Here is an 11,409-nt window from a genome sequence, read left to right on the forward strand (position 1 = left end):
CTTCCTCTCTGTGTCCTGTGTTTGTATGTACTTGTGTGTGTGTTGCTGTAGAGCCTTGAAGAGGAGATAGCTTCTGTACTTTTCAGTAGACACTCTGGCACTGGCTTTTGTTCAGCTGCATCTCCCTGCAGTGCTCCCGAACCAACGCTAGATGCTGATATAACCACATCTACTCCTACTGCTTCCACTGCTGTCTCCAGGGCCGCTGCTACACACGGGCTTCTTTTTTCCCCAGCTGCTACCCTCTCTGCTATCGAGGTGCTGCTGCTGAACATTTAGGAGTCTGTTTACTTTCGGTTCAGTCGTTGGAAGTAAATACAGACGTCCTGCAATGGCTCAGTTAATTAAAGATGTTTGCCAGATGTGTTCGCACACTGCACTAAAGAGATGCTGTGGATGCTGGATTAATGGTAGTAATTTCTATCAGGAGGCATTCATCCTGAATAATGGGCATGGTAAATCTAAGCTAAAACAACTAACAGCTGTGAATGCAATGAGTGTTGGGACGTCCTCTGTTGGTTTTGTGATGGTAATTATGTGTGTGGATTGAATGCACATGAACCAGTTTTTACCAGCTCCTTCAGGAAAAAATAAACGGTAAAAAGCAGCAAGTATTGAAGCAGCAGTTTGTGCACAACACTTAATCAAAACACAGAGGGAAGCCATTATGTGTTGACTTTTGTTAAAGATGCCAGGTTCACACTACAAGACTTTAGCCCTGGTTTTCCACTTGCCGACAGTTTTTAGAGCTCCTCGATAAAAGCCCCAGATTAGAGATAAGGACTTTGAGGACTTTGTTGGCAAACTACAGCCAATAAGAGTGCAAGACAAAGGTTGAGGACAGAGATGCATTGCTGTAGCTGCAGTGCTTTCCCAAGGTCTTTATACTCAGAGACTGCGCTATAGTGACGCTACGAAGTCCCTTCTTTACAGTGTCTTTGTATTTTCACACAGAACCAGACAATGGCAACGTCATTCCGCTCCTGTGTGTAATTTTAGATAGCGTGCTGACTTTGCGTAATCAAAAGAGGCGTGACATGTAACAACTGGTTGGCCTCTATAATGACATATAACATATGCGTCAGCAGTAATATTGATCATTTACCGTCTGCTGAATGGTGGCTGATCTTGTCCTTTGCTTGTGGGGGAAGAAGCTCTTGGACCTTATTGTTTTCCCGATTTGCTGACTTTTTGGCAGCTGTGCTTTTTCTTTGAGTTAGCCGCTAACTAATACAAGCTACTTTGTAAATCTCCTTCCGTGGGTTGCACGCATAGCTTGTCGTTAAAACATCACACCCATGCTGCCCATGATCCCGTCCCGCTGGCTGTCCCGTATATACAGACGTTGTTGTGTTGTAGTTACTAGCTCCCATCCCGACTCAGCCTCATTCTGCAGTCACACTTTTTATACAGAACTGTGAGGCGGAATAATGGCACCAATTTCCTGCCTTAAACAAGCAGTGTAAAAGGGGCTAAAGTGATTGACAGGAAGATAGGGTGGAAGGTGGACTATTGCACGCAATGTTTCTCTAAGTTATTTGCCTAATGCTGCCTTGTCACTTTTTGATTTTGATATTTTCTAGTAAGCACTTACCGGGCCCCGGGTTGGGTCGACCTATGCATCACATAACATAGGCTACTCGTCAGGTGTTCCTCCTGGTTGAAGGTCTTGTAGTGTGTGACGCCCTGTCATTGGTCAGTCAAACCACAGTGACTTCAAGTCTCCTGATTACAAGACAGACAGTTGTGTAGTATCAACAGTGCAAAAGTCATGTAGTGTGAATTCAGCTTTATCTTCTCAAATGGCACACAAGACATTTTAAAGTCTGTGAACTTGTGTCACTATGGTGCCCCGTGTTTTCTGTGATCATAGAAATCTCTAAGAAACTGCTGACTTCAATGTTTCTTTTATCTTCATCTTCTAAGATGAGCGTCTGTGTTAATTGATGGGATATTCTCTTTAATCCATCTTCCATGGATCCCTTTTTGTTGTCTATTCTTCTGTCAACTCTTCCATCTCGTCTCTCTTCCTGCCTGCTACAGTGATCTTGAAACTGAGTGGAATTTAACTTGCATGAAAGACGGTCCACCAGGGACCGAGAGGGAGGTCCAATTAACACTCAGCCCTTTCCCTTTGTCCTGTCATAACGAGCATCACAGTATCGCAAAGGTGACGTTTAGTGCTAACAATGATGATGTCACTGCTTGTGTGTGATTGACGGTTGTCATGGTAACTTCTCTGTCATGCAGGAGAGCGCGCCCCAAACGGAAGCAGCTGCTGCCGATAACACGATCTCTGATACCAAAGAACCTGCAAAGGTGGTCCTAACTTTTTCTTTATTAATCCATCCAGCCTTCCCTCCATGACGCTTTTCATCCATCGTTTCCTTCATACCTCCATATTCCCCCCTGGCAGCTTCACATGTCATCCTGCAGCCATCCATTCTTTGACTATTCATTTGTGATCCTACTTGTTCCGCTCACTCTCTTACATCTTTGTCCACAGTTGACCATCTTCATCTTATTTTAGTCCTGATTTCTATTCATTTATTAAGTTTTTATTTATGTTCAATGATCATGTTATGCTTCTTTTTTTTTGTCCCCATGCGTTTGTCGTGTATGTGTGTGCACCTCATTGCGTGTGTCTGTGCACTACGTGTACATGTGTGCGTGTGTATGTGTGTGTGTGTGTAGACAACCGAAGTTGAAATCGAGGAAACTGTTGTCGTCCAAGAGGTTTCTGTAGCACCCAAACCTGGACTTGTCACGGTCACAGCCAGCTCCCCTGCTGGCCCACCCGCAGAGCAGGAAACAAGAGAGCAGGAAGTGACGGTTGCAGAGGAAGTAGTGGTAGCGGAGGAAGGGAAAGCGGCGAAGCAGGAGAGCATTTCATCCGAGAGTGAGAGTGAAGAGGAAGCAGAGTACCATCCAAATGTGTCCGTATCCATCTGCCACACAAAAATACCAGAGGAGAAGGAAGAGGAGGAAGAGCAGGAGGAGAAAGAGGAGGGTAAGACGGCGGAGCAGGACATGACAGCTCCAGACGCTCCTTCCCTTCCAGCTGAAATCAGCCAACCTGTAGAGGCAACCAGTCTAGAGGCAGAGGAGTCCAGGAAAGAGGAGGCAGAGAAGAAGGAGAGCACAGAGGAGAAGAAAGAAGCTGAAAGGGAGATGGAGGAAAGCACAGATGATCCAATGGTGACACCTGAGGAAGCTCCTAATGGTCACACCCTGCCTGAGGAGAGCGTCACCAGCACGGTTGCCCCTGCAGAGGAAGAGGAAGAGCCTAAAATGAACGGAGAGGCTTCTCTGGTTGAAGCAGAGCCACGGCCGCAGGTTATTTGTTGCTCTGAGGTAAAGTCTTCACTGGGCCGACTGCGGAGCTTCCCCAGGGCTTTGATCCTCCTACCAACTGTAGAAACACCCACCTTTATTTTTCCTCTTCCTGCTTACCACAGTGCCGGTTTCCTTCCTGCTTGCGTGAATATTTAAGCCCCATGTACATCCTCACACTCATGTTTGTCCTGCAAATGTCTTTTAAACCTAAAATGAAAGAAATGCAGTTAAAGGCTAAGTTCTGTGTGTTTCAACCTGGACCCTTTTTTCCCATGTTTTTGTATCTAAGTGACTAATGGGAGCAACAGTTTTGGAAACTGGTCCAGTAGCGAGAACGCTGCACCCAACAGCGGCGAAACAGGCTACACTTTAGCCACTCGGGGGCATTTGTGCATCATCAGTTTACGTCCTCTGCAAGTGCTCGTTTTTGCCACTGACAGGCTCAGATTATTATTTTAAGTGTCTGACAACTTATGGAAAGGATCCCTACAGGGATAGACCTTTTTGTTTAACGAGAAACATCATTGTCTGTTCCACCAGACTCCATTTAAATAAACAGTCATTTAAGTGTGTATAGAGGCAACAAATTGTCACATCTAACTGAATGAATTAAGGGTTTATTTCAACCAAATCAGAGTTGGTGATTTTTGGAACAAGACAGTGTTTTTAAGACAGTGTTTTTAAGTTTTATTTTGTTTCTGGCGACTTTGAATGAAGTGTTTTTCACAGATTTTAAATGACTGATTATTTGAATGGGGCCTGGTGGGTTTGTTAGTAGCAATTTTGGGGCTGTTTCAGGTTAAACAAAATGAATCGTACTCTGTAACACAGAGCTCTATCTCTGTTGGGATCCTTTCATAATCTTGTTAGACAGCTATAATGACATCTGAGCCTGTCAGTGGCAAAAACAAGCGGCCCTCTTGCTCAGTACTGGACCAGTTTCAAAAACTGTTGTCTCGCTTCGTCATTTAGACACAAAACATGAGAAATAGCGTCCAGGTTGAAAAATACTGAACCTACCATTTTAAACAGACTGAGGAGTTCATTCATCACAAGTGTTTTGGCGTTGGTGTCAAGTTACCATCCACTACACACTTCATTTCAGTCTTTATGTTGATTTATTTACCACATTCATATACTTTAATTTCTGTGTTATCGTTATACCTCGTACCATGATCAACATGCCTCCTACAGTGCATCGTATGTTAGTGTTGTGAAGTAAATGGGGCCTAAGTGGGAACTGCACAATGCTTTTAGGTGTATATTTGCTTTTTGCTCTGCATGCCGTTTTTCACCTTTGGTGTGTGTGTGTGTGTGTTTGCGTGTCCTCCACGTGTTTGGCAGTGATGCTTCTCTTCCTGTTAGTGTTTAATTGGCTCGTCACGGTCACCATGGTAGCGGTATTGTGGAAATCATCATTGCCAACCACATCGGAAATGCCACCCCAAGCTTATCTGAATGTCATCTTTGCATGCTGTTTACATATCAATGGCCGTCCTGTTTGCCACCTCGTCTGCGTGTTTCATGGGCTCATATTTTATGCATGTTTGTGCCGTGTCGTATTTTGAGTTGCATGTTGGCGCCAAAGATGTTTTTGTAGTTGTGCTGCTGTTGTAGCTGTCGCTGCTGAAAGTAGTTGTGCTCTGGACTTTGGAGTTTGGAAGCTCTTGATTATTTTTGCATGAATTTTGCTGCATGTGTTGTGTTTGTTTTATGCATGTGTATTTACTGCATGTGTGCCACTGTGTGTGGAACGACCGAATCACTTCCCTTTCAATACAATATGGAGCACACATTTGCAAAAACAGCCATAAATGGATTGACTCGGAAGTGACTTTCCAAAGCTAGAAAACATAGATTATCTTTGTTTCCTTAACTGTCTCTGGTTTAATGTATTAACCCTCCCCCCTCACTTCTCTCTCTCGTCCCTCCCCAGCCACCTGTGGTAAAGACAGAAATGGTGACTATATCAGACACGTTTGCAGCCCAGAAAACTGAGATAGCTACAAAAGAAGTGCCCATCGTACATACGGAAACCAAGACCATCACATACGAAGCTGCACAGGTGCACACTTAAAAAAAAACAGGGAGCTTTTTTGTGTATTTTGTCCTTCAGTGTGTCAACATTCATATTGTATTTGTGTGAAACATTTAGATCTTATTATGTTTGTATTTGAAATCATGTCCCAAATAAGTTTCCTTTCTAGAAACAGAGCATGCCGCCCGTTATTTCATTCCTTCTTCCTCAGGGAGTTCATGTTTTTCATACGTGACAAAAGTTTATTGTGAGCATCAAACATCCAGCGGGGATATTCTGATTGTAATGTACAGCTAATGATTTCTCTTCATCTGCTCTGTTATCAGTTGGATGGTAACGGCGATGGCGAGCCTGGAGTGTTGATGACTGCTCAGACAATCACCTCTGAATCTCTGTGTACTACCACAACCACACACATTACCAAGGTACACACACAAACACACACGTGTTAAGACGTTACATTATCCCCCCCCCACCACCATTTTAATGTGATGTAACTAATGTAAAATCTGTGCAAACAAGAACATATTTGCTTTTTGAAATTACATTGGTACAAGTATTGCACATTTTCTGCCATAGCAGCTGTGCCTACAGTATCATGGTGCCCTACTGCAGTGTTTGTGCTTTGTTCAGGTGTGCAGAGGTGCACTCTTCTGTCATTTGACCTTTTCTTGTCGTGTTTTTCTCGCCCTATTTGCACAGGAGCAGTGTTTCCTGGGGACCTCCATCATTTTATAATCATTTTGGAGGTCGTCTGTAGTCTTAAGACCTTTGCACACTGAGTCAGTTTCTCTCATCTGAAATAAATACGACCTCAAAGTGTGTCAGTCACATTTGCACACAGAGTCTGAAACTTTGGTCCGTCATATAAAATTTTGATTTTCTGCGTGTGCGATGTTTGACCAAGGATCAGTAAAGAAAATGTGGTGTCGGGACAAAGCCGCAAAGACAGAGGAAGGGCACAGGTTGTGATGACAACCTGATAGGTAACTCCAGTGGAGAGAGACAAAGGAGCAAATGTGTCTTTTCATTTTGTCACATATTGCGAACTAATAGAACAATAAAACGCATCAGAATCAGTGTGCAGGGTTTCTGTGCATTATGATTTTTGATTTGACTCAGTGTGCAAAGGCCTTTAAAATGTCTTTAAAGGCATTGAGATCATCGATTCAAATATAAAGCCGTAATTGGTATTTAAATGTCATGAGAAAGACACGAGAAGTAGAATTTTATGAATCATATTTTCTGATGTTGCATTGTCAAATCTCAAAATATTAGGTGACTTTTTTTTTCTTTTCAGAAAGTACTGTGCCAAATGCCTTACATCAGTGTCACACAGATTAGGATAGCAGAACTAACAACACTGGTTGTTTTCACATGTTTTGTTTTCTAGCTAGCGAGCTGGACATCAGACAGGTAGAAGGCAATACATATGAGGCTCAGTATATTCTATGCAGGAAGTTTTTCAAACTTTGCCAGATGGTAATCAAGTCAGTGGAATCTCACATGGAGACTGAGAAACACAAAGTCGTCAACAAATGTCAGGAATTTTACAACAAAGTCATGTTTTATGTTGCAATAAACATCTGGGCAGAACTGTCCCTGACCTGAAGTAATTAATGCCACTTCCTGTGTGTTTCCTTCTATTTTAGTTATTTTAAAATTGGTCTGAAATCTAATCCTGGGCGGCATCAGAAGTCTTAAGTCTAACTTTCCTTAAGATGTAGAAACCCTGTTCCTTCGCCTTTTTTCTGCCTCTTCAGTGGTCGAGAATTGCGGAGGCTGTGTTGGCGATTATTATAAACGAAACTTCTGAGAACATTTTGGGTGCAGTAGGCTCATCTGGCTTCACAGCATGGTCACCCATTCTCAGCAAGCATCAGAAGAGCAAAATCTCAAAAGATGCTGAGATAGATGTCATGTGACAGTGTGTGGCAGAATCAGTCCTGATCTGATTCCTGAGAGGTTAACACTGCATCGTTGCTAATGGTGCTGTGTCGTGTTTCTGTCTTGTGTAGAGCGGATTTACAAATGACTCTGCGCATCATATTTAGGGAATAATGTCAGTAAATTAAAGTAAAATGCAGACTTGGCTCATGCCCTGTCACAGCATGACACAGACATGGGAGTGTGATTTCTAAATCACGAGGTCCCCGGGTGATATGCATAAGACTTTATCTGCTTTGACACTTAACGACAACATTAGCCACTCAGCTGGATCCCATCAGCTCCCAGACGAGCCTTGATAGCTCATAATTAATCAGTTAAAAGAGGCATCAAAGCTTTGTTGCTGTGGATTCTGTTGCAGACGTTAAAGGGCGGCCTATCAGAGACAAGGATCGAGAAACGTATCGTCATCACCGGGGACTGTGACATCGACCACGACCAGGTCAGTTTTCCACTCACACAGGGTTCCCCGACACCTTGTTTGGTATTACAGCAGCTTTGTTGACGGGTGGCTTTATTCTGACCAACTGCAGCTGGTGTGAGAGGCTCTCCACTTATCATTTTGCAGATGTGTAAACCAGATGCACACGTCCAGATTTTGCACCTTTTACTTTTTGTTTTCAGAATTGAAAAACAGTTTTTAAAGAACTGAATGAGTTAGCCGCTAACGAGTACTGACAGCTAGACTTTAAGGGAACACATAGACATCAGTTGACATGTCTATCATGTTGCTCTCAGTCTAAATGCACAATTAGATTCATTAATCATTTACTAGAGATGTCCATTAGTCAGATTCCACTCATTGGCTGTCATCTGTCTCTGCACTTATTCATCCACACGTCTAGAAAATGGTGTCTCAACCTTTTTGTTTTTGCCACGCTGTGTCTGATTTTTGTTGCTCGTCTATTAGTTAAATTTTCTGTCTTTGTCTTTGATTGTCAGATTTCCCCAGTGCCAAAAATAAATAAATTGTTTGACAGATGTGACGAACACCAAAGCTACGCTGAGCAGATCACGTCTGATTAAGAGCAGTCCAGGTGTATTTGGGCAAAGACAGTGACATTTTTTTATTTGTCTGTACAAAAATCTTTGGATTTTGAATGGAAAAATAACCATGAGCTTAAAGTACAGACTCAACTGTACATCCTTATGAGCTCCCATAAGACTAGCAAACAATTAGTCCCCAAATTTTGGAGGAACAAAATTGGACCATTCTGCAGGCCTGTGTTCTAACCATCTTCACATGGCTCTAAAATTAGAGGAGTAATTATAACTTAGTGCACAATTTCTCCACTTTTCACAAACAATGAACACAATATAACATGTCTTATTGTCCATATACAGACTGCACTGGTTAAGAAATAAGATTTATAAACCCTGGCCTACAGTTACATCTTGTCGCAAGACCTGATGAAAATACATTTAATGACAGATATTTGAAAGTGATGGGTGACTCTTTCTAATGGGTGGAGGAAATTTGGTGTCATCATTAGGGATGTCAGTTTTGGTTCATTTGGTCCGTTAACCAGTAACTAACAAGTTCATTTGTAAGAAGAACAAAAGCAAAATGACGTGAAATATGCGAGGCGTTGACTAGGCCTATCACAATAACAAATGTTGCTGGGTGATTAATTGTGTCATAAATTATTACAATAAGTGATAATATTGCGTAATATTGTGCTTTTAAGACCATTTTTATTATTGTTGTAGTTTTGCTGTTTTTAGTTCATTTTTTAAACTTATATAATGATAATAAAGACATATTGATGCAAGTTTTAAAGAGAAATAAACATTTATTTAACAAGAATATTTAGGAATGCAAAAAAGAAAATTTAAATATCATAAAATTTAAAACACGGCACACCGGCTCGTCCAAATTACCGGGCTCCCCTCTGTCATTGGTTTAAATCCAAAACACTCCCACACAGGGGCCGTGGTGTTTGGGTTAGGGACAAGTTCCCTGTCTTTCTCTGACGCTCAACTCTCTTGTTTTTTTTCCGCCTCGTCTCCCCCTCACGAAGATCGCAGTGTGTGTGTGTGTGTGTGCGTGCGTGTGTGTGTGTAGCCCATAGCCCCGCCTCCCCCACAGAGACAAAGACACTCGATGACAAGAGCTTTCCCTCCGTTCATTACGCCAATGAACCAACTCACCTGGCTGCCAGACGATGCACGGCAGTGAACGCTCTTGTCGTCCAGTCTCTTTGGTGGAGAGACAAACACGCATGAATATGGCAATTAATCACGGCCGGAAAAGTTGCCGTCTCCCTTTTAATTTACCATGCAATTAACCGACTTATCGTCGTCCCATCTTTTACTTTGCTGGTTCTGCTGACAGACAGCCAACCAGCTGCGTTAACATGCAGAAACATAGAGTCCACTGTCCACCCTCCGTTAGCCTTGGCCGCCCTGCACCGTGCACTTGTGGGCAGGAGCTAGCTAGTGGCACTGCTCATTTGGTTATTACCAATGTTAATATTGTCCTGACCCGGGGTGGTAAGACAGTGTTGCTGTGGAAACTTGCAGGCCACCCAGGTTGCCCTGGTGACTCAGGGGCCGTACACATGCCACGTCTTTAACCGCCTGGGAAACGTGAGGGCAGACGCCGGCTGCTACTTTGGTGCCTTTTTTGAGCCAGCTTTCAAGAGTGCGGTGGCAGGTTGCGGTAGCTAAGCAACCTTAACAAGCCCCTTAAGTGGCTTAATTTTGAGCCACAAAATCCCTTTAGTGTTGTTAACTGTGTTAGCACTAATAGCCATGCCAGCACTGTTTTTTGTTTTTTTTTTTTAAGATATTTTTTAGGGGGAGAGAGAGAGAGGGAGAGACATGCAGCACAGGGCCACAGGCTGGAGTCGAACCCGGGCCGCTGCGGCAACAGCCTTGTACATGGGGCGCCTGCTCTATCCACTAAGCCACCAACGCCCCAATGCCGACACTGTTAACTGTGTTAACATAGCTAACAGTAGTTAACAATGCTAAAGGGGTTTTGCGGCCTAAAAATAAGCCGCTTACTCCCTGGAGCTATAGAGCGGAGGGTGGGCACAGTGATCCACAGCAGTGCCACTATGTGGCTGGAATGGCATTAGCTGTATTCACCAAATGAGCAGCGATGCTGGCTAGCTAGCTCCTGGGTGCTAACAGTGCAGGGTAGCAGTGGCTAGCTAACCAATGTAGTGTAAAAACCTTAAGGCTTTATAGTGGTACATCATAGTGCTAATGCTGCTACTAAACTGAAGAGTAACTAGATTCATTTACACACCGACATGCGTAACCAGTCAAGATTTGGTTAACTGCTGACGTCCCGAGTCAAACTCCATCAAACACCCTCAAAATATTTCAAATATTTGACAAAGAAAAATCTATTTTGCTCAGGTCCTGATGGTTCTGCACGATCCCTCGTCCACTGGTTTATTTGAGTTGCCTGTCTGCTTTGATTCGCTGGATTTACATTTATTTTGAGTTGGAAATGGGATTCATTTGTAATAATTCTTTTTCCACTTGATGTCTCTGAAGCCATTTTACTTCATCCATTCAGTTAACCCCAAGAAGTAAAATAGCAGAAGTCACATTGATCGTAAATCCAGCATTCTTGTCATTTTCTTTATGCTTCTTATTTAATTTTTCATTTTAACTCCACCATGTCCCCCCCTCCTCTCCTCCCTCCCTCCCTCCCTCCCTCCACTGCCCGCCGTGCTCGGTGCTGCCACTGTGTGGTTGCCCCTTGGTACTGCAGGCACTGGCCCAGGCCATAAAGGAGGCCAAAGAGCAACATCCTGACATGTCTGTTACCAGAGTGGTGGTTCATAAAGAAACTGAACTGGCTGAGGAGGAGGATTGACTGAACTCAGGTAATAATAATAATAGTAACTCATTATTATTATTATTATTCGTCATGGTGAAAGTAATGTTGGAGGTCTTGATTGCACACAGTGGTTTATTTACTGAGGACAAAAAGAGATGGAACAAAAAACCTCCCACACATGAATCTGCTAAAACCATCAGCCGTCATGCGAAAAAGAGTTGAAGGATGAGAAAGGGACATTAGATTTAGGAAGGTAGGCAGTGACTGATGGAGTACAAGGCAAATATTT

The 11,409-nt window shown here is 43.1% G+C and overlaps 1 protein-coding gene across 12 annotated transcripts in view; it reads left to right on the forward strand.

The window, feature by feature from the left end:
- The window catches only part of epb41l2 (erythrocyte membrane protein band 4.1 like 2), an 88,498-nt gene that overhangs the window by 71,822 nt on the left and 5,267 nt on the right, over nt 1-11,409 (forward strand). For 5 of the 12 annotated variants that reach the window (XM_033648276.2, XM_033648278.2, XM_033648279.2 and 2 more), the window contains 7 exons: nt 52-258; nt 2,251-2,319; nt 2,695-3,354; nt 5,273-5,401; nt 5,701-5,799; nt 7,683-7,763; nt 11,052-11,166. In XM_033648276.2, coding sequence (XP_033504167.1) covers nt 52-258; nt 2,251-2,319; nt 2,695-3,354; nt 5,273-5,401; nt 5,701-5,799; nt 7,683-7,763; nt 11,052-11,156 — 1,350 coding nt within the window. In that variant the 3' untranslated portion in view covers nt 11,157-11,166. The remainder of the gene's footprint in view (nt 1-51; nt 259-2,250; nt 2,320-2,694; nt 3,355-5,272; nt 5,402-5,700; nt 5,800-7,682; nt 7,764-11,051; nt 11,167-11,409) is intronic. The other 7 variants (XM_033648282.2, XM_078173649.1, XM_033648281.2 and 4 more) reach the window with 6 other exon arrangements.

Source organism: Epinephelus lanceolatus, chromosome 13 (assembly GCF_041903045.1).
Source record: "Epinephelus lanceolatus isolate andai-2023 chromosome 13, ASM4190304v1, whole genome shotgun sequence".
NCBI lineage: Eukaryota > Metazoa > Chordata > Actinopteri > Perciformes > Serranidae > Epinephelus > Epinephelus lanceolatus.